Source organism: Procambarus clarkii, chromosome 2, assembly GCF_040958095.1.
Source record: "Procambarus clarkii isolate CNS0578487 chromosome 2, FALCON_Pclarkii_2.0, whole genome shotgun sequence".
Taxonomy (NCBI): domain Eukaryota; kingdom Metazoa; phylum Arthropoda; class Malacostraca; order Decapoda; family Cambaridae; genus Procambarus; species Procambarus clarkii.
In genome coordinates this window covers 52,547,090-52,569,492 of record NC_091151.1, presented here as the reverse complement: position 1 = coordinate 52,569,492, position 22,403 = coordinate 52,547,090, and the positions used below count along the sequence as shown (strand labels likewise).

The window sequence follows — 22,403 nt, the reverse complement described above, 5'->3', positions numbered from 1 at the left end:
CCGATTGGCGTGAAGTCACCAGTGGAGTACCACAGGGCTCTGTACTCGGTCCTATCTTGCTTCTGATATATGTAAATGATCTCCCGGAGGGTATAGATTCATTTCTCTCAATGTATGCGGACGATACCAAAATTATGAGAAGGATTAAGACAGAAGAGGACTGTTTGAGGCTTCAAGAAGACCTAGACAAGCTGAAAGGAATGGTCGAACAAATGGTTATTAGAGTTGAACCCAACCAAATGTAATGTAATGAAGATAGGTTTAGGGAGCAGGTATGGCCAGATACAAGGTATCAGCTGGGAGAGGAAATTCTTCTGGTTGTCATTGAAAGAAAAGACTTGTGGGTTGATATCACCCCAGACCTGTCTCCTGCAGCCCATATCAAGCGGATAACATCAGCGGCATATGCCAGGCTGGCCAAAATACGAACGGCATTCAGAAACTTGTGTAAAGAATCATTCAAAACTTTGTATACCACATATGTCAGGCCAATCTTGGAGTATGCAGCCCCAGCATAGAGTCCATATCTAGTCAAGGATAAGACTAAACTGGAAAAGGTTCAAAGGTTTGCCACCAGACTAGTACCCGAGCTAAGAGGTATGAGCTACGAGGAGAGACTATGGGAATTAAACCTCACTTCGCAGAAAGACAGAAGAGTTAGGGGGACATAATCACCACATTCAAGATTCTGAAGGGAACTGATAGGGTAGATAAAAAAAAGCTATTTAACACAAGGGGCACATGCACAAGGGGACACAGGTGGAAACTGACTGCCCAAATGAGCCACAGAGATATTAGAAAGAACTTTTTTAGTGTCAGAGTGGTTGACAAATGGAATGCATTAGGAAGTGATGTGGTGGAGGCTGACTCCATACACAGTTTCAAGTGTAGATATGATAGAGCCCAATGGGCTCAGGAATCTGTACACCAGTTGATTGACAGTTGAGAGGCGGGCCGAAAAGCAGAGCTCAACCGCCGCAAGCACAGCTAGGTGAATACAACTAGGTAAAAAACACACACACACACGTACATATATATATATATATATATATTATATATATATATATATATATATATAATATATATATATATAATATATATATATAATATATATATATATATATATATATATATATATATATATATATATATATATATATATATAAGAATTTATCTTGTGTCTAACTAGGTCTCTGTGACTCATTTGGTTACTAAGTTTCCACCTGTGTCCTATAGTTCGCGTACCACCCGTGCTAGTTAATCGTTATCTACCCTGGCAATTCCTCTGAGAATTTTATAGGTTATGATCATGTCTCCTTTTACTCTTCTCTCTTCCTCACGACACTGGAAGCCGCGAGGAAGACGTTATTGCATAAGGCAGTGATGTGGTGGAGGACTCCATAAACGGTTTCAAATGTAGATATGAAGGAGCCCAATAGAGTCGGGAACCTGTTCACCGGTTGATTGACAGTTGAGCGGCGGGACCAGAGTCAGAGCTTAACCCCCGCAAGCACAACTAGGCGAGTACATCCCCAAGATGTAGCCCGTATTACCTAAGGGACTGTACCTATGTCCTGTTAATTGAAAAGAGGCATCAAATTAAAAAAACTCTGCCCATTTGTTCTTTCTCCAGCCGTAAATCGATCCTGGTTCTCACTCTTCTTGTAATGCCTGGCATTAGGTTAGTAAATATTAAAACAATGGAGACACTCACTATAATGCCGTAGTGCTTAAGTCAAGGTGAAGGAAAGACATCAATATCTGAATAAGTGTATTAAAAACCAAATTTGCGACTGTAACCTTTATCTTTCTCAATGTGTTGTATACAATGTTGATCATTGTTTACAGTACCAAGAGAAAGGATCGGAGGTCACATCCGAGAATTAGGTTTTAATGCACTTATTACACTTACATTAAAACAATCTTTAGAATTATTTTGCATAGTGTTGCATGATTAGCAATGATTATTTTATAGTGACTATTTTATCATGATTATTTTAATGCAGAATAGTTGATATTTACTTAAATTCTAGTTAGTATGTTAATTTGTTGTTAGATAATTGTTGCCTGTTCCTGCTCCTGCAAATTATCTTAACCGTCTGTATTTTAATATTGTGACTTAACACCGAGTCATGGTAGACTTATTATTAATTTGCATGTTACATGTTGCATGTTGCATTTGGCTGTTTAATTAGATTATGGAAATAAATTTTGTTGTATACAGTTTGTTTCTTAACAAGTTGCTAATCATTTAATTTACTTGTTGAATGTGAAATGGACGCATTTGAAAATCGATTATTTTGGATCAACCGGCAGATTAGTCAATATGTGTAGGTAAACATTATATAATATCTCAGATTATACAAACAGACATGAAGATTATATTTTCCAGCCACATGTTTGAGGTCAGCTGATGCGGTGTTGACGTGTTTGAGGTCAGCTGATGCGGTGTTGACATGTTTGAGGTCAGCTGATGCGGTGTTGACGTGTTTGAGGTCAGCTGATGAGGTGTTGACATGTTTGAGGTCAGCTGATGAGGTGTTGACATGTTTGAGGTCAGCTGATGCGGTGTTGACGTGTTTGAGGTCAGCTGATGAGGTGTTGACATGTTTGAGGTCAGCTGATGAGGTGTTGACATGTTTGAGGTCAGCTGATGAGGTGTTGACATGTTTGAGGTCAGCTGATGAGGTGTTGACATGTTTGAGGTCAGCTGATGAGGTGTTGACATGTTTGAGGTCAGCTGATGAAGTGTTGACATGTTTGAAGTCAGCTGATGCGGTGTTGACATGTTTGAAGTCAGCTGATGAGGTGTTGACATGTTTGAAGTCAGCTGATGAGGTGTTGACACGTTTGAAGTCAGCTGATGAGGTGTTGACATGTTTGAAGTCAGCTGATGAGGTGTTGACATGTTGAAGTCAGCTGATGAGGTGTTGACACGTTTGAAGTCAGCTGATGAGGTGTTGACACGTTTGAAGTCAGCTGATGAGGTGTTGACACGTTTGAAGTCAGCTGATGAGGTGTTGACACGTTTGAAGTCAGCTGATGAGGTGTTGACACGTTTGAAGTCAGCTGATGAGGTGTTGACACGTTTGAAGTCAGCTGATGAGGTGTTGACACGTTTGAAGTCAGCTGATGAGGTGTTGACACGTTTGAAGTCAGCTGATGAGGTTTGACACGTTTGAAGTCAGCTGATGAGGTGTTGACATGTTTGAAGTCTGCTGATGCAGTATTGATGTGCTTTGACATCACCTCCCGGATGTGTGTCCAGGTTTAAGGCAGCCAACATTGTATTATGTGTTAAAATATGAGCATATATAATTGTTAGAAATATTATATAGAATTTCTTGTACCTTTTTCGCTTGCCAATATCCAGTTTAATTTGTATAATTCTAATCAGAGAAAGTAATTAACTTAGAAGATTCTCCTCCTCTGGGTCTTCTAGGGCAGGATAAGTACCTTAATATTGTTCAGGACAATATTAATATATCAGGCATGCTATTAGGGACCCACAACTGATAGCGACATTTTAGTACAAGTTTATACCGTGATATATATTGTGGAATGGTATATTGCCATATCGTCATTTAAAGGGGTGGTGGTCAGCTGAGTTGAACAGGCACTCCGGTGGTTTAATTACGTCAGTGTTATAATAACCTTTTTATTCTGTTATATTAATTTGGTGGTGCCATTGCTATCAGTCCTGCATTATTTGGAATATTAATTTACTGGTTCTTTGTTAAGTAATTATCTGTCACACCTTTTTTATTGTTTATTCTGCACAGGTGGAGAATATTTTTACGTGGAATTTTCCATTATTCATGTTGCTCTTGTTCAGGGCAGTCTATTAATATTATACATTGTTTTGTATTTGATTGGTTGCGGGGCTTGGCCATTTTTTTTTTTTTTTTTTTGTTCTTTTGAGATATATACAAGAGTTGTTACATTCTTGTACAGCCACTAGTACACGTAGCGTTTCGGGCAGGTCCCTGGAATACGATCCCCTGCCGCGAAGAATCGTTGTTACAACCAAGTACACATTTTACTGTTGAGTTAAACAGAGGCTACAGTTAAGGAATGCGCCCAGTAAATCCTCCCCGCCAGGATACGAACCCATGACATAGCGCTCGCGGAACGCCAGGCGAGTGTCTTACCACTACACCACGGAGACTGCGAATATCTTATTTTTTGGAATATCTTGAGAAATAGTACCTTACTGCCAGTGGATGATAACAGTTACTATTAGTTGTTCTCTAATTATGGTATGTTCCAATTAATGCGTGTTTGAGGGATCCTATTAGTGCTTGTTCCTATTAGAGTGTGTTTGAGGAATCCAACTAGAGCATTTTCCTTAGGAGTGGAGTATCTAGGGTATGTCACGCAGAGCAGTGATGCAGACTTACTGACGACGCACTTGACTTGGACTTGGACGACACTAGACTTGGACGACACTGACTGGACGACACTAGACTTGGCCGACACTGACTTGGACGACACTAGACTTGGACGCATGACTTGGACGCACTTGACTTGGACGACACTAGACTTGGACGACACTTGACTTGGACGACACTAGACTTGGACGACACTAGACTTGGACGACACTTGACTTGGACGACACTAGACTTGGACGACACTTGACTTGGACGACACTTGACTTGGACGACACTACTTCGACACTTGGACTCGACACACTTGACTTGGACGACACTAGACTTGGACGACACTTGACTTGGACGACACTAGACTTGGACGACACTTGACTTGGACGACACTTGACTTGGACGACACTAGACTTGGACGACACTTGACTTGGACGACACTAGACTTGGACGACACTTGACTTGGACGACACTTGACTTGGACGACACTTGACTTGGACGACACTTGACTTGGACGACACTAGACTTGGACGACACTTGACTTGGACGACACTAGACTTGGACGACACTTGACTTGGACGACACTTGACTTGGACGACACTTGACTTGGACGACACTTGACTTGGACGACACTTGACTTGGACGACACTTGACTTGGACAACACTAGACTTGGACGACACTTGACTTGGACAACACTAGACTTGGACGACACTTGACTTGGACGACACTAGACTTGGACGACACTTGACTTGGACGACACTTGACTTGGACGACACTTGACTTGGACGACACTTGACTTGGACGACACTAGACTTGGACGACACTTGACTTGGACGACACTTGACTTGGACAACACTATACTTGGACGACACTTGACTTGGACAACACTATACTTGGACGACACTTGACTTGGGTGCCACTTGACTTGGACGACACTTGACTTGGGCGCCACTTGACTTGGACGACACTTGACTTGGGTGCCACTTGACTTGGACGACACTTGACTTGGGTGCCACTTGACTTGGACGACACTTGACTTGGGTGCCACTTGACTTGGACGACACTTGACTTGGGTGCCACTTGACTTGGACGACACTTGACTTGGACGACACTTGACTTGGACGACACTTGACTTGGACGACACTTGACTTGGACGACACTTGACTTGGACGACACTTGACTTGGACGACACTTGACTTGGACGACACTTGACTTGGACGACACTTGACTTGGACGACACTTGACTTGGGCGCCACTTGACTTGGGCCCCACTTGACTTGGACGACACTTGACTTGGGTGCCACTTGACTTGGGTGCCACTTGACTTGGGCGCCACTTGACTTGGGTGCCACTTGACTTGGGTGCCACTTGACTTGGGTGCCACTTGACTTGGGTGCCACTTGACTTGGGCGCCACTTGACTTGGGCCCCACTTGGGTGCCACTTGACTTGGGCGCCACTTGACTTGGGCGCCACTTGACTTGGGTGCCACTTGACTTGGGTGCCACTTGGGTGCCACTTGACTTGGGCCCCACTTGACTTGGGTGCCACTTGACTTGGGTGCCACTTGGGTGCCACTTGACTTGGGCCCCACTTGACTTGGGCGCCACTTGACTTGGGTGCCACTTGACTTGGGTGCCACTTGACTTGGGTGCCACTTGACTTGGGTGCCACTTGGGTGCCACTTGACTTGGGCCCCACTTGACTTGGGTGCCACTTGACTTGGGTGCCACTTGGGTGCCACTTGACTTGGGCCCCACTTGACTTGGGCGCCACTTGACTTGGGTGCCACTTGACTTGGGTGCCACTTGGGTGCCACTTGACTAGGGCCCCATTAGACTTGGGCACCATTTGACGTGGGCGCCACGTGGACGCCAATTGACTTGGGCGCCACTTGAATAAAACGGCACTTGACCGCCAACACAAAACACAAAACGTTTTGAAAACTTTCATTTTCGTGGTCCCTTAAGTGAACGAATAACTTGTCTTGAGAATGGTGTAGAAGAGCATTTGAGAAACTTTTACTGCAAAAATCTAAGCATATATCTTCAATAATATACGTTTTTTCTAAAACTATTTTGTTCCTAATGTATTACAAATAGTTATTAAATTTTAAAATATAAAATTTATGGTCTTTTTTGTAAAATTCATTAATAAATAGTGAATGAGATTTAAAGGCTAATACTCCTTATGTATTACACTAAACACTAATATCAAGTTTAAATATAAAATTTATGTATTATTCCCTAAAATAATTGATATAAATTGTAAATGTTGCTTGATTGAGGTGTGAAACATTCTTAAGACTTTGTTTTCTTATATATCGACGTGTGCTTAGTTTAACTGTCTCAAGTGAACAGTTCATCAAACAAAAAGATTAACATTCGTCAACCCTTAAAATCTCATGTTATCTTGAACAGTATATTATATATATTTATATATATATATATATATATATATATATATATATATATATATATATATATATATATATATATATATATTGCAGTACTCCGTACTGTACTCCGCACTAGTAGCAAATACTACTGGGCAAATACTCCAAGTAGCAAATGCTACTTGGGTAGCAGTACTCCGCACTGCTACCCAAATTGCTGTCCCAGCCTTCTTGTCTTCCTCCTCAGCATCAGATGACCTGGTTAAGGAAATTCTACCTGACACCCTGAGTGATGTAGCGGGAATACAGGACCCCCACTACACGGAATGCGACACGAAATGGGGTGCCATGGCAGACCCAGAACTCAGACCAGCCATGCCGAAAGCAAAGAAACAATCCAGTTGGGACAGCCCCATTGTAGACAAAGAAGCCACAGCTTTGCTGGAGTCAGCAACAACCCCCAGTGATCGTGCACGCCTCACAGCTGTGCAGGCTTCCCATGCAGGGGACTTCCTTTTGGCAGTCCCTATGTCTGCGACAGGCACACGTCTTGATCCGCAGGAGCTCCGTATTGCAGTCGCTATCCGTCTTGCTGCCCCTATCCACACTGTACATAGGTGTATTTGCGGCGAGGCAGATGCTGACGAATATGGACTGCATGGCCTGCACTGTGGAAAATCTGGTGGTTGGCACACTAGACACGACGAAGTCAATGACATCATTAAAAGAAGCCTTGCCTCTGCTCAGTGTCCAGCGGAGAGAGAGCCCCGCAACCTACTGAACCGTGACTCTGTTAGCTTGACCGGCCGACCAGACGGAATCACACTGCGACCGTGGAAGGGTGGCAGACAGTTGGCATGGGACTATACTTGTGTATCCACCCTGGCAACCACATACATCAACCTCTCTGCCGGCACAGCAGGAGCCGCGGCGACACGCAGAGAAAGAGACAAGTCAGCCAAGTACAGGCAATTAGATCATCGGTACAACTTCGTTCCAATAGGGTCTGAGACCCTAGGCCCATGGGGACAGAGTGCAAGAAGGTTTCTTAAGGATCTTGATTCCAAGCTCATTGACACCACAAGAGACCCTAGAGCAGCAAGTTTTCTCTTTCAGCGCCTCAGTGTCGCGATCCAGAGGGGGAATGCTCACTGCATCCTCGGTTCATGCCCAGCGTCGGAGGAGTTCGAGGAAATCTACAGCCTCTAGGAAGCGAACTTTTTTTTGTGTCCTCTTAATGTTAATTTTTTGTATAAAATCAGATATGTAACTGTATAACCTTGCATAATAAAGTGTACACCATAAAAAAAGGGGGGTGGTAGGAGAAGCGAACACTCTTACGTATTCAGAGTTAAATGGCAAGTTTTTCCCTGAATGCTCTGTGTTCCCTTCTCTGAGGCTGTGGGTCCCTATAATTGCACCAGTGGTGGTACCCCCCTATATATATATATATATATATATATATATATATATATAATATATATATATAATATATATATATATATATATATATATATATATATATATATATATATATATATATATAATATATATATATATATATATAAATATATATATATATATATATATATATATATATATATATTTATATATATATATTATTAAATATGACCAAAAAAGTAAGATTAATAATTCTAACACGAATTTTCTCGATCTTTCTTAAGTTTCTTTTCACTGTTGATGGTATTTGAAAAATGAATTCTCCAAAATTAATTTTTATTTCTAGTCTGACGCGACACTTGAGCGCGTTTTCGTAAAACTTATTACATTTTCAAAGACTTTAGTTTAAACACACACAACTAAACTATAACTGAATAGAGCTTAAACATCTTCGATTTTTTATACCTGCATTTGGGTGAGGTGATATCATACAGCAGTTTTGGATGAGGTGAAAACAAACTTTCAACACAAGACTGAACACGAAATAATGGGTATTGAAGGTAAGAATGGAAGTAATTGCAAAGGGCGTATTGGCCCATATTTCTTGATGCTTCTATATTGGAGCGGAGTCTTGAAGTGGGTAGAATATAGTTGTGCATTAATTGGCTGTTGATTGCTGGTGTTGACTTCTTGATGTGTAGTGCCTCACAGATGTCAAGCCGCCTGCTATCGCTGTATCTATCTATGATTTCTGTGTTGTTTGCTAAGATTTCTCTGGTGATGGTTTGGTTGTGGGAAGAGATTATATGTTCCTTAATGGAGCCCTGTTGCTTATGCATCGTTAAACGCCTGGAAAGAGATGTTGTTGTCTTGCCTATATACAGAGTTTTTTGAGGCTTACAGTCCCCAAGAGGGCATTTGAAGGCATAGACGACGTTGGTCTCTATTAGAGCGTTCTGCTTTGTGTCTGGAGAGTTTCTCATGAGTAGGCTGGCCGGTTTTCTGGTTTTATAGTAAATCTTAGGGGAATAGGGAGGACTTTGGGGGTCGTGGAGAAGGGAGGTCTTGAGGAGAGGGGGAAGTGGAGGGAGGGTGGTCTAGGTGGCCTCTTGGTGGGTGGCTTGCAGGGGGCTGGGGCAGGAAGGCCTTCTATTAAGTGGGAGGTGGGTTTGATCCTCCTCCCACCGGGGCTGTTGAACTGCCTGTGGAGGGTTCCCCACTCCCCTCTGGGATCGAAGGGGTTCTGGGCTGTGGTTCCCATATTCCTGTATCTCTCCCCATGAGCTTCTTCCTCACTGCTGCCCTCAATCTCTCCTCCCTGGCCATATCCCTCTGCAGGAATACCATTTTGAACTTTGTTACATTGAATAGGCTGCTCTTCCTTGCTAAAAATTTCTTCTTTTGTGTCCTTGCTTTTGAAAACCACTTTCATCAATCAGTCTCTATCCTTGTTGTACTGGCCAAGCCTGAATACCTTTTCTATATTCTGTTATTCCCTCTCAATCTGTAACCCTTCAAGGATCTCTTTAACTGGGACTTTGTCCATATCTTTCCTCTCCCCTTAACTGGTCGCTATTTGCTCCTTAATACCTACTACGATTACTGCTCTTTTCCTCTCTCAGTCGGCTAGTACATCTTGCTACTTCCTGAGAAGTAGCTGTGCCTAGCTCTGCTTGTGAAGCGGTACCTCACTGTGGTAAGTGCCTCTCAGATGTCTTCAACAGTGTGCAAGGTTTATATAATAAATCATGGCTACTAATGCATTCCATTCAACAATAGTATAGTAATCTTGAGAATAGACAGGAGTCAAGGATATCACTCATGGGCTCACTAGGGAACAGGAAAAAGCTGCTAATACCCTAGATCTCCACAATCCCCCCCCCCCCCCTTCCCCACTGCAAACAGAAGGCACACAAATTCAAGTACATAAAAATGCACGCACTCGCAATCACACACGCACACACTCACACACAAACCTACTGAAACACATTGAAACACACTGCAACACACACACATAAACATCAGCCGCGTATGCGAGGCTAGCTAACATCAGAACTGTCTTCTGAAAATTGTGTAACGAATATTTCACAACCCTGTATCACACCAATGTATGGCCAATCCTGGAGTATGCGGCTCCGGCATGGAGCCCGTACCTTGTAAAGCACAAGATGAAAGTGGAAAATGTTCAGAGGTATGCCACTAGGCTAGTCCCAGAACTAAGAGGCAGGAGATACAAGGAAAGGGTGAGGGAACTGCAACTCACGTCAGTGGAAGACAGAAGAGCTCGGAAAGATTCTCAAGGGAATTGACAGGGTAGACTGAGATGGATTATTTAACATGGGTGACACAGGTGAAAACTGAGTACTCAAATGAGCCACAGATACCTTAGAACAAACTTTTTCAGTGTCAGAGTAGTTATTAAATGGAATGCACTAGGAAGTGATGTGGTGAAGGCTGACTCCATACACAGTTCCAAATGTAGATATGATGGAGCCTAGTAGGCTGAGGAATCTGTTTGACGGTTGAGAGGCGGAACAAAGAACCAAAGCTCAACCCCCGAAAGCACAACTAGGTTAGTACACACACACACACACAAACACACACACACACACACACACACACACACACACACACACACACACACACACACACACACACACACACACACACACACACACACTACAACGTATATATTGACAAATTCATGACGAAGGAGGAGCAGATAGCCCACAGAGCAAGCAAACAACAATACAACTCTTCCCATTTGAGCGTAGCTACACACCCCAATGCTAATCCACCCCATGCTAACCAGCTCACACCTGCTTCTCAGGTCACTCCCTCCCCAAATCAGCCCTCCCTGCCCTAGCTTATCTCCCCAACACCTCCCTTGACCCCTCTGACCCCACTGCAGTCAAATTCATCCCACATTCCAAGGACCCCCTCATCACCTCATCCCCCAAAACCCGTCCAGCCCTCATCCCCTCAACCCCCAAAACCCACCCAGCCCTCATCCCCTCAACCCCAAAAATCCACCCAGCCCTCATCCCCTCAACCCCCAAAACCTACCTAGCCCTCATCCCCTCAACCCCCAAAACCTACCCAGCCCTCACCCCTCCTCATCCCCTCTCCTTCCATGTGACCTCCCACCCTTGCAAGGGGGGTGGGAGGTTCCCCCACCTCCTCTATCCTTCCCCCTCCCAACCTCTATCTGACTCCCAACCTTACGCTATCTCCCAACCCCTCTATGCCTATCAGACCCTCCCTAATCTTCAGACCCAGTATGCCCTTCCTACTCCAGACCTACCTACCCAGGCCCTACCCCAGACCCTGCTACCTACCTTCCTAGAAGCCCAGCCCCCATTAGCCCCCCAAGCACCCCTCCCGACCTCTTTCACCCCCCCCATACACCCCCGGACCACCCCCCCCCCGGATCCCCCCCGGACATCCCCCGGATCCTCCCCACCCCCAGTCATCCCCCAAACACCCCCCAGATCCCCCAGGTCCCCCCTGCCCCCAGTCACCCCCAGACACCCCCCCAGATCCCCCCAGACCCCCAGAGAAAGGGAGAACTCTGGTACAAGAGTTTCCATGAAGAATCTCAAGGTTTGGTACACCAATGCTGATGGGGTATCTAATAAAGCAGAAGAGATAAAAGAAAGAGTGAGTGAAGCAGATCCTGACATAGTTGCAATTGTGGAAACTAAAATTAATGACATGATCACAAATGCAATCTTTCCTGAAGGGTACCAGGTGATACGAAAAGAGAGGACACAGAGACGGGGAGGGGGAGTGGCACTCCTAATAAAGCGGAAATGGAAGTTTGAAGACCTGGGAAATCGGGTTACCAATGAGTGTACAAGCTTCATACATGGAACTCTGACAGTAGATGGGAGGAAGATTGTGATCTTGGTAATCTACAATCCCCCACCAAACAGTAGAAGACCCAGGCAGGAGTATGATGACAACAACAAGGCATGTATAGATGAACTGCAGAAGGCAGCAACACTAGCCCACAGAATGAGAGCGAAGCTGCTGATCATGGGGGACCTAAATCATGGAGAGATAAATTGGGAATCAAGGAATCCCCATGGAGGGGACGAAACGTGGGGAGCAAAATTAGTAGATGTTATAGACAGGAATTTCCTGACACAACATGTGAAGGAAGACACAAGGGAAAGAGGAGGAGATGCACCGAGCCTATTAGACCTGATTTTCACCCAGAACGTAGAAGATATCGAGAATTTAGAGCATGAAATACCTCTACAGGCCAGTGACCATTGTGTCCTAGTCTTTGACTACATGATGGAATTCAAACTTATGACCATGGGACAAGAGATCTGGAAAAGGAGAGTTGACTACAGGAAAGGAGACTATAAGAGGATAAGGGACTATCTGGTTGAAGTGCAGTGGGAGGAAGAAATTAGAGGAAAAACAGGCCAAGATATGATGGACCTAGTCATACAGAGATGCCAGGAGGCCGAAGAGAGATTTATACCAAGAGTAAAGGGAAAAAATAAGAAGGAATATAATAACCCATGGTTTAATAGACAGTGTCAGGAAGCAAAAATGGCCAGCAGGTGGGAGTGGAGGAAGTACAGAAGACAAAGGACAGAGGACAATAGGATCAGATGCAACAGAGCTAGGAACGATTACATTAACATAAGACGAACATCGGAAAGGGACTATGAGAACGATATTGCAATCAAAGCGAAAAAACAACCTAAGTTACTTCACAGTCATATAAGAAGCAAAATGTCGGTGAACGACCAAGTGACAAGACTAAGGAAGACAGAGGGGGGCATATACTGAAAGTGACAAGGAAATCTGCGAGGCACTGAATGCCAGTTTCCATGGAGTGTTCACTACCGAGCCTGAGCAGCTCCCATTGTTGGAAGGGGTTACCCTAGATGAAAGACTATAAGATATAGAGGTGACAGCAGAGGAGGTAATGAAACAGTTGACAACTCTAGATGCAACTAAAGCAGTTGGACCAGACAAAGTATCACCGTGGATACTAAAAGAAGCAGCGCAGGCCCTCAACATGCCTCTGGCAATGATCTTTAATGAGTCACTTATGTCCGGAGAATTGACCAGTTGCTGGAAGAAGGCAAATGTCGTGCCGATCTTCATGAAAGGTGATAGGGAGGAGGCACTTAACTATGGACCTGTATCACTGACAAGCATCCCCTGTAAAATACTGGAAAGAATAATTAGGCTACGACTGGTTGCACACCTGGAGAACATTAGGTTTGTGAACAACCATCAACATGGGTTCTGGACAGGGAAATCGTGCCTAACAAACCTGGAATTCTATGATAAAATAACGAGGATAAGACAGGACAAAGATGGTTGGGCAGACTGCATATTTCTGGACTGCCAAAAAGCCTTTGATACAGTACCGCACATGAGACTGCTGTTCAAGCTCGAGAGGCAGGCGTGGGTGGGGGAGGAAAGGTCCTAGCATGGATAAGGAACTACCTAACAGGAAGGAGCCAAAGAGTTACGGTAAGGGGCGAGAAGTCGGACTGGCGAACAGTAACAAGTGGAGTACCACAAGGATCGGTGCTGGGACCAATTCTATTTCTTGTATATGTTAACGACATGTTTACAGGCGTAGAGTCCTACATGTCGATGTTTGCGGATGACGCAAAGTTGATGAGAAGAGTTGTGACAGATGAGGATTGCAGGATCCTCCAAGAGGATCTGAACAGGTTGCAGAGATGGCCAGAGAAATGGCTACTGGAATTCAACACGAGGAAATGTAAAGTTATGGAAATGGGACTAGGAGATAGGAGACCAAAGGGACAGTACGCAATGAAGGGGAACAGCCTACCAGTGACGACGTGCGAAAGAGACCTGGGTATGGACGTAACACCCAATCTATCTTCTGAGGCACATATAAATAGGATAACGACAGCAGCGTACTCAACACTGGCAAAAGTTAGAACATCATTCAGATACCTAAGTAAGGAGGCATTTAGGGCGCTTTACACTGCCTACGTGAGGCCAGTCTTAGAGTATGCCGCGTCAAATCCTTTGATTCTTCGATAGATATGACAGCTGTCCGTGACGTAATAAAGACCGTGCGTAGGATGGTTGAAGGAATAAAGCCCATCAATGAACATCCGGTTAGAGGAGGTAAGCAGAGTAACGAAGAAAAAGACTATGACAGTAATACGGACGAAAATGTGGATAGACCTGACAAAGGACACCAAGGTGAAGACTATGAAAATTACCCGGACGAATATTCGGATAGAGCTAATTTCCAGAGTAGCGAAGGGAGAGATTATGTCAACAACATGGACGAACGTCCTTCTAGACAGCATTACCAGAGAATGCGAAGACAGCTAAATAAGAAGTTTAGAAACGAACCTGAGTATAGATCATCCGACTTTGATTACGAAAGAAATGAACCTCAGGATGGAACGCTTAAGTTGAGAAAGGTAGGAAACGATTACGACAATGAGAGAAACGATTACGACAACGAGAGAAACGATCAAGACAAGCCTAGCAAAGATAATGACAACACAAGGGAACATCCCGGTCGAGAGTCTTACCGTTACCGCTATGAAAACCCCTCACCCGACACCTACTCCCTGCTCTACAGATCTCCATTCCGCTCCATGGAGGGTGAGGCAGAGTTCTCTTCTTCACGGTCAAGTCTCAAGTTCTATCCTAACAGGGACCAGAGTGAAGACAAATACCAGATCGCTACATCCTCCGAAAACAACTCTGACGAATCGTCCAAGTTCGAAGGCAGCTTTAGTCGCCCAGGTCATAGGGACATGCGATTTGAACTTCAACGCTCCGGCAGCGGAGAGAGCTTCAGAGGCTCCATTGAACTAGACATGTTCCCAGACACAGCAGACAAGATTACAGGCACCCTGCAGTCAACCCTCACCGCCGAACATACTGTCCAGATTGAAGCATCTTTACGTACTAGGGTAGGTTATGGTCTTCTGTTGTATGAAATGAGAACTGTATTGAATAATATTCACATGAATGCTTCTTTAACAGCTTTGATCAATATATGATTCTTGCAGGTGCTGAAGGTTCATCCCAAGGTCACCGTAATGGCAGCCTATGCTAACCACACGACTGGCTTCGACGTCCAGTTCCAGGAGTCTCCCTCCTCCCCGGTAACCTTCCAGGTGTCGGCCATATACGACCGGGTCTCCCCTAGAGATGCAACAATGGCCTTCCGTGTGATTAACGCTGGAGTTCCCGTGGTGGACATCGCTGGAACGATGCAGCGTGAGGAAGATGCAGAGTGTAACGGCCACAAGGTCAAGGCTGTGGCTCACATTTCTCCTCTTGGCACTTATGACATTCACTCCAAGCTCTGTAAACCTGCCTTCATCCAAATAAAGACCAAGAAGCATCATACTGAGATGGTTTTCACCACAAAGCTGGGTTACCAAGCACCCAATGATATCGTGGCCAGTATAGCTGCGGGCGGCGACGTTCACCAGGAGAACGATGTCATTTGGATGAAACGCGTAAAGCTTGCGTCTCCTGTACGGGTCAAATTTGAGACCGCTTATAAGCAACAGGAATATACCGCGTGGAAGGTGGGTATGAAGCCAACTTTGTTAACAACTTTTGATCAACATATATTTTTTGTAGTAATATCTATTACAAATACAAAATTGTTGATAGTGACTAATAGTGACTGTCAGGAGGAGCCTGACAGCTGAGTGGACAGCGCATGTGATTCGTAGTCCTAAGGTTCTGGGTTCGATCCCCGGTGGAGGCGGAAACAAATAGACAGCTTCTTTCACCCTGATACACCTATTCACCTAGCAGTAAATAGGATTTATGTGTTTTTGTTGCGAAACGTGTTATGTGTGAAACTTGTATGTGTTTTTGTCCCAAAAATTACACAAGCCATTTTCTCTTCATAAGTATATGACTACAAATTCTTCATTATATTGTTTCAAATATTTTTCTAAAAGTATTTAAATATTTATATACTAAATATTCAATTATTAAATATTTGTATATTGTTTTTTAATATTTATATATTAAATCTGCATTTTGTTAAACGCTAAACTTGCTTTTTAGAGAAACAGCTACATTTTTCTCAGTTAATTTAGGAATTATTATAAGACTGTCTTCACATTTGCTTGTACAGGAGACTCTGAAGGGCGATTATCAAAAAATCCGATCGGCTGTTGTCTCAGAAGGTCACCGCTGGTACCGGTACATGAAGCAGCAGGCCCGTCAGCAGGGCGTGCCCTTCCCTGACCCCCAGATCCTTGCACTGATCGAGGAAGCCAAGAGTGACCTAAACCAGATAAAATATAAAGTATATGCGAATATAATAGATCGTTGGCATAGCTATATTTACGACGTACTGAGTGATCCTACAGTCTCTGATGTATTGAGGTTCTTCTCCGAAATGTGGCACGGTGCGGCAGACTTCCAGAAGACCTTGGCGGGTCGTCTGGCTCAGGAGGTCACTGCTTGGCAGGCAGACTTCCGCGGCTTTACTGAATTTGTAAGAAATGGTAAGTTGTGTGTGTTTAACTTTATTGTATTGTTTATCCATTCTTTAAGTGTGTCTGATCAAGTATATATATATATTAAACAATATATATTTTGAGATGTAACGAAGCTTTAGTACAAATGGGCACGTAATTATTGTGTTTTTACTAGTTATACATTCTGTACGAATATTTTAATTCGACCGCCGGCGATCATTTATGCGGCATACAATAGCTAGAATTTAAGCCTTTACAGTTTAAACATTTCTTTGTGAGATATCACTTCTGGAGTGTTAACAACTTAACACTTTGGGACCACGAGATTACCTCCTGGAAGGTGGTACCTTCTGGTAGTACCTCTTGATAGCACCTCCTGGACTACTGGTTACCTGGTTCATACCTGGTTGATGGGGTTCTGGGAGTTCTTCTACTCCCCAAGCCCGGCCCGAGGCCAGGCTTGACTTGTGAGAGTTTGGTCCACCAGGCTGTTGCTTGGAGCGGCCCTCAGGCCCACATACCCACCACAGCCCGGTTGGTCCGGCACTCCTTGAAGGAAACAGTCTAGTTTCCTTTTAAAGTACCTGTATAGTGAATTTAATTAAAATGATTTAATTTACTCCAGCATTACTGTGGTTAAATAGCGGAGGCCATTCAACCACAGTATTAAAAACAGTCAATATTGAAACCCAGTTGACAGGTTAAAAGGGTTTCCTTGTGGGGAAACAGATGAACTGCCACAAAATAAACACATTTAATACACTATTGAGACCACGAACGCCGTCTCCACAGCTGTGGCAGAGATTGCACGAATGGCAGAGACGGGTGAACTCCCTGACGCAGTACGTCGCCTGCTGGAGACCACCAAGATCTACAAGGTCCTCAAGAGTCAACTGGAAGCCACAAGGCAGCGGTTCCCAGAGGAGTACGAGGCCGTGATGCAGGTGATGGCCAAGGTCCGAGCAACTCTCAAGCAGGACTTTGAAAAAGTGAAGGCGAAGCTCATGCACATCCCCGCTATGGAGAAGGCCGTCTCTTGGATCAACCATTACAGCTCCGTTAGTTACATTCTATAATTTTTTGTCTGTGATCAATAATTGTATATACTTTCGTTAATTATCATTTTAACTACGTTTCGTTAATTATTGTTTACATTTGTATTGGAATGAAGAGATTTGTATTTTAACTGGTGTCAGCTCCAATATATTTACAAATAATTGTGATAATTTTAAACTTGCGTTTTTGATAAATGAAATTTTGTTATGATTAACAATGTAATTATATATTGTTTTCCAGGAGCAGTTTATGAGATGGGAAGCTGATAAGTTCATAAGTCGCCTACTTCAGGAAGTAAACTTTATCTCGACCAAATCTGATGCTGGCTACAGTAGTGCTGAATTCCATCTTCCCAAACCTCTGTATTCCTTAACCCAGTTTATCCAACAAGCATTTCCAAGTCCTACTAAAATGCTTAAAAATTTGATATGGAGCTTTGATACATACATTCCAGCTCCTGTACAAGATGTAATCTGGGCGTACTATGCTTCCATGCCTCCTTACAGAACAGGTTCACTTTCTCAGTACGCGGCATATCTTCTGCCCCCATTCAACCGCACCGCCATGGTTGTGAGCGACACAGAGATCCTCACCTTTGACGGCGCTGTGCTCCGAGCCCCACGCTCACCGTGTGAGGTTGTCTTGGCTGCCTATAAATCCAACAAGCTTACCATGGCCCATCCTCAACCCTCGGCCCCGCCACAGATCAACTTTTCTACTCGTTCTGCTAAAGTTACCATTAAGCCAGACTTCCGGGTTACTATCAATGGTCAAGAGATGAGCAGGTCACGACAAAGTGTAGGTGATGTCAGCATTCAGAAGACGTCCCAAAAAGTGAAAGTAAAATCGCCCTTCATGGCAGTCGAGATATTCCGCCATGAACGTGTCGTATCCGTGAACGTGTCTGGCTGGACCTTCGGTCACATTGCGGGGCTCATGGGCAGTTACGACAACGAAGTTGGCAACGACTGGTTTACGTCTTCGGGAAGGAACGCCTCCAGCTTGAAGGAGCTAGTGGCATCATGGCAGGAGGACCAGCAGTGCCCGACCCCCGACATCTCCCCCTACGACCATAGCAGGACGCCAGCAGAACGGATCGTTGAGTGCTATTCTCTGCTTGAACTTCGGTCCAGATGCTACCCGCTGGTTCACCCCGGGCCCTTCGTGAAGATGTGTCACGCGGCCCACCAGCCCTGCGACGCTGCGAAAGCCTACCGCACCATCTGTGCTTGGAAAGGTGTAAAGGATATGTTCCCCATTGCCTGTTAACCCCTAAACATTTATGTACTAATGAAGTTGTCAGTGAGATATTCCTTAGTAGTAAACTTCCAGAGTGTGTTTGTCTTGCATATTTAAAATAACAAAAAAATTAAAATAATTACTAATAAGTGAATTGATTTTTCATTGCCTGTTTTCTACGAATTTATTAAAATCATAAAAATATCATGGTACAAATATCATAGATAAGTAAGCTGGTGCTTCTTGGTTATTGATATCACTTGTTTTTGCACTTACAAGGATCTGTGTTGTTTATTGATGTACAAGTGTTGCTAATATCCAGAAGAAGACATTAGCAGTCTCTTCTGCCTCTCCTCACCCCGGTACAACTCTATACAACCAACACTTCACCAGTCTCTCCTCACCCCCGGTACAACTCTACACAACCAACACTTCACCAGTCTCTCCTCACCCCCGGTACAACTCTACACAACCAACACTTTACCAGTCTCTCCTCACCCCGGTACAACTCTATACAACCAACACTTCACCAGTCTCTCCTCACCCCGGTACAACTCTATACAACCAACACTTCACCAGTCTCTCCTCACCCCGGTACAACTCTATACAACCTACACTTCACCAGTCTCTCCTCACCCCGGTACAACTCTATACAACCTACACTTCACCAGTCTCTCCTCACCCCGGTACAACTCTATACAACCTACACTTCACCAGTCTCTCCTCACCCCGGTACAACTCTATACAACCTACACTTCACCAGTCTCTCCTCACCCCGGTACAACTCTATACAACCTACACTTCACCAGTCTCTCCTCACCCCGGTACAACTCTATACAACCTACACTTCACCAGTCTCTCCTCACCCCGGTACAACTCTATACAACCTACACTTCACCAGTCTCTCCTCACCCCGGTACAACTCTATACAACCTACACTTCACCAGTCTCTCCTCACCCCGGTACAACTCTATACAACCTACACTTCACCAGTCTCTCCTCACCCCGGTACAACTCTATACAACCTACACTTCACCAGTCTCTCCTCACCCCGGTACAACTCTATACAACCTACACTTTACCAGTCTCTCCTCACCCCGGTACAACTCTACACAACCAACACTTCACCAGTCTCCTCACCCCGGTACAACTCTACACAACCTACACTTTACCAGTCTCTTCCACTTTGTAAAATTTAATTAAATTTTTGTTTAATTTTGTCTTCCTTTCGAAAATATTACTTGGGGGGTCTCACATTCACACGATTCTAAGTCTTGATGCATGCAGGAAATTATTTTTTTGTGTGAGGGTTTTTTGCCAATCACAAAGGCAGTTTTCACATCGTCACCGATCCATTCACTGTTCAGACCCACCTATGTCATCCTAACACACTAGGGTGATATATATACACGGCGTCCCGGGGGCATGCAAACAGAGAAATTAATATAAAGAACAACGGTTTATCTATCAGCTAACTGTTAAAGTATTGGATAACACAGCGTTTTCCCGAACTCTTAAAATTATACTTAGGGTCTCTATTTGGGTTTATATTCAGTCATCCCAGGCAGTCCAGAAGCCCGCATAGGACTGACTCACCCTGCAGGGAGGGTGGCAGGCGGCAGGGTCATCGTGGATAAGATTGGGGCCCCACGAGCCCTCTGCCTCCCACGTCCCTATCTGAGGGCCGGCGTAGGGGATCTCCCGGGGGCCCTGGGAATGTCCTCCCGCCTCACACATGTAGGGGAACCCGTAAGATTTGTCTGCTGGACACGCGAACTCATCGTTAAAGACTCCTGGCGCCATGCTGGAAGAGCCGAAATCTTGTAATGAATTCTGCGTTTCGTGAGGAGTTGAAGTGGCATGGGTGTGGTTGAGGGTGAGCGAGGCTTGTGGAGGGAGTTGGTGAGGGCAGGGGACGTGGGCGGGCACGGCAGTGGGTCCCAGCTTAGTCCTCAGCTGCTGTGGTGGGGCCGGAAGTTGCTCCGAAAGGAAAGTGACAGCCTCCGTCGCCCCGACACCCGCGTACAGACGGGCACGCATAGGCCACTTCTGAAATAAGTAATGGATTCAATTTGTTATAATTAAATCCGCCTCTCACCTTCCCTACGCCGATAATACTCAGAGATCAGGAACGCTTCCCTCAATATTTCCCTCTTACACACATCACGTACCTTGATGGGGTGTAGGAACCCCTGCTTGACCCTGTGGGTGCCTGTCTCCACTGTATTGGTGGACGGTAAGGGCGGAGGGTAAGGGTTGTGCTCCTGGACGGCCGCCTTGGTGACGGTGGTGTTATTATTGGTGTCGTGGCACGACTGGCTGTCGTCCGCCTCCAAGAGCTGCGACAGGTGGGAGATGTAGGTCGTGGCCAGCACTAACACGTCCAGCTGCAGGAGGTGGAGAGGTTGGTAGTGAAGAGGCTCGCCAGGGAAACGCTTGCAAACTCGCTTGCAGTAAAAAAAAAATGCACGCACGCACACACGCACACACACACACACACACACACACACACACACACACACACACACACACACACACACACACACACACACACACACACACACACACACACACACACACACACACACACACACACACACACACACACACACACACACACACACACACACACACACACACACACACACACACACACACACACACACACATAAAAAAATAAAAAAAAAATAGTAGTTAGTAAACAGTTGATTGACAGTTGAGAGGCGGGCCGAAAGAGCAAAGCTCAACCCCCGCAAAAACACAACTAGTAAACACACACACGTGAGAACGCATGGCCCACCTTGGAGAGCTTGGTATTTGGAGGAACGGAGGGAAGTGCAGCCTGCAGCTCCAGGTAGGCCCTGCGCAGACTCTCCACTCTGGTCCTCTCCCTGAGCGCGTTCTTTGACGTGGCTGACGTAGGTGCAGCGCAGGGAAGGTCAAATATAACAGACACATTTAACATCAAATATTAACTACTTTGCTTCCTAACCCCCTTCTACCTCTCTTTGTTAATAAGTATACACTGAATCTAGTTATACAAGAGCTTCTAACTCTAGTTTAAAGGCTAAGAATTGTTCCTTCAATACTACATGATAAAACTTACACTGCAAGTCACATCGTACACAAAACGAGTCGCCAACGGATTTTGAAATCTACTTAACCAAACGTAACTCAACCCAACCTAACCTAACCCAAGTAGCCCAATACAGCCTAACCTAAGCTAAGAGTTTAGGATAATACTCAACTAAACCCAACTAGGCTAATACAGCCTAGTTGTACCACGATGTAGGCTAATACAGCCTAGTTGTACCACGATGTAGGCTAATACAGCCTAGTTGTACCACGATGTAGGCTAATACAGCCTAGTTGTACCACGATGTAGGCTAATACAGCCTAGTTGTACCACGATGTAGGCTAATACAGCCTAGTTGGGATACTCAACTAAAC

General features: G+C 44.7%; 3 protein-coding genes across 3 annotated transcripts; 1 reads left to right on the top strand and 2 right to left on the bottom strand.

The window, feature by feature from the left end:
• Nucleotides 1-5,267: 5,267 nt before the first annotated feature.
• LOC138366625 (seminal vesicle secretory protein 2-like) lies at nt 5,268-6,230 on the bottom strand. Its single transcript, XM_069327782.1, has one exon. It carries the CDS (start codon nt 6,228-6,230, stop codon nt 5,268-5,270), a length of 963 nt encoding a protein of 320 aa, XP_069183883.1.
• Nucleotides 6,231-14,207: 7,977 nt separating this feature from the next.
• On the top strand, nt 14,208-19,107 carry LOC138365609 (vitellogenin-like). Its single transcript, XM_069326090.1, has 5 exons — nt 14,208-15,119; nt 15,219-15,746; nt 16,310-16,685; nt 17,451-17,716; nt 17,955-19,107. The coding sequence occupies exons 1-5, from the start codon at nt 14,229-14,231 to the stop codon at nt 18,981-18,983; spliced, it is 3,090 nt and encodes a 1,029-aa protein (XP_069182191.1). The 5' UTR covers nt 14,208-14,228; the 3' UTR covers nt 18,984-19,107.
• A 324-nt stretch (nt 19,108-19,431) lies between these two features.
• Nucleotides 19,432-21,918, bottom strand: LOC138366624 (uncharacterized). Its single transcript, XM_069327776.1, has 3 exons — nt 21,754-21,918; nt 21,125-21,340; nt 19,432-21,002 (listed from the first exon to the last, which is right to left on the bottom strand). Exons 1-3 carry the CDS (start codon nt 21,916-21,918, stop codon nt 20,505-20,507), a joined length of 879 nt encoding a protein of 292 aa, XP_069183877.1. The 3' UTR covers nt 19,432-20,504.
• Nucleotides 21,919-22,403: the final 485 nt, after the last annotated feature.

Coding starts and splice junctions, on each gene's coding strand:
- LOC138366625 (XM_069327782.1), bottom strand. CDS start 6,230: ATGGTGCCCAAGTCTAATGGGGCCCTAGTCAAGTGGCACCCAAGTGGC.
- LOC138366624 (XM_069327776.1), bottom strand. CDS start 21,918: ATGTTAAATGTGTCTGTTATATTTGACCTTCCCTGCGCTGCACCTACG. Junction 21,341..21,753: donor CAAATACCAAGCTCTCCAAG/GTGGGCCATGCG, acceptor CACCTCCTGCAG/CTGGACGTGTTAGTGCTGGC. Junction 21,003..21,124: donor GGTTCCTACACCCCATCAAG/GTACGTGATGTG, acceptor TACTTATTTCAG/AAGTGGCCTATGCGTGCCCG.
- LOC138365609 (XM_069326090.1), top strand. CDS start 14,229: ATGACAGCTGTCCGTGACGTAATAAAGACCGTGCGTAGGATGGTTGAA. Junction 15,120..15,218: donor AAGCATCTTTACGTACTAGG/GTAGGTTATGGT, acceptor TGATTCTTGCAG/GTGCTGAAGGTTCATCCCAA. Junction 15,747..16,309: donor AGGAATATACCGCGTGGAAG/GTGGGTATGAAG, acceptor TTGCTTGTACAG/GAGACTCTGAAGGGCGATTA.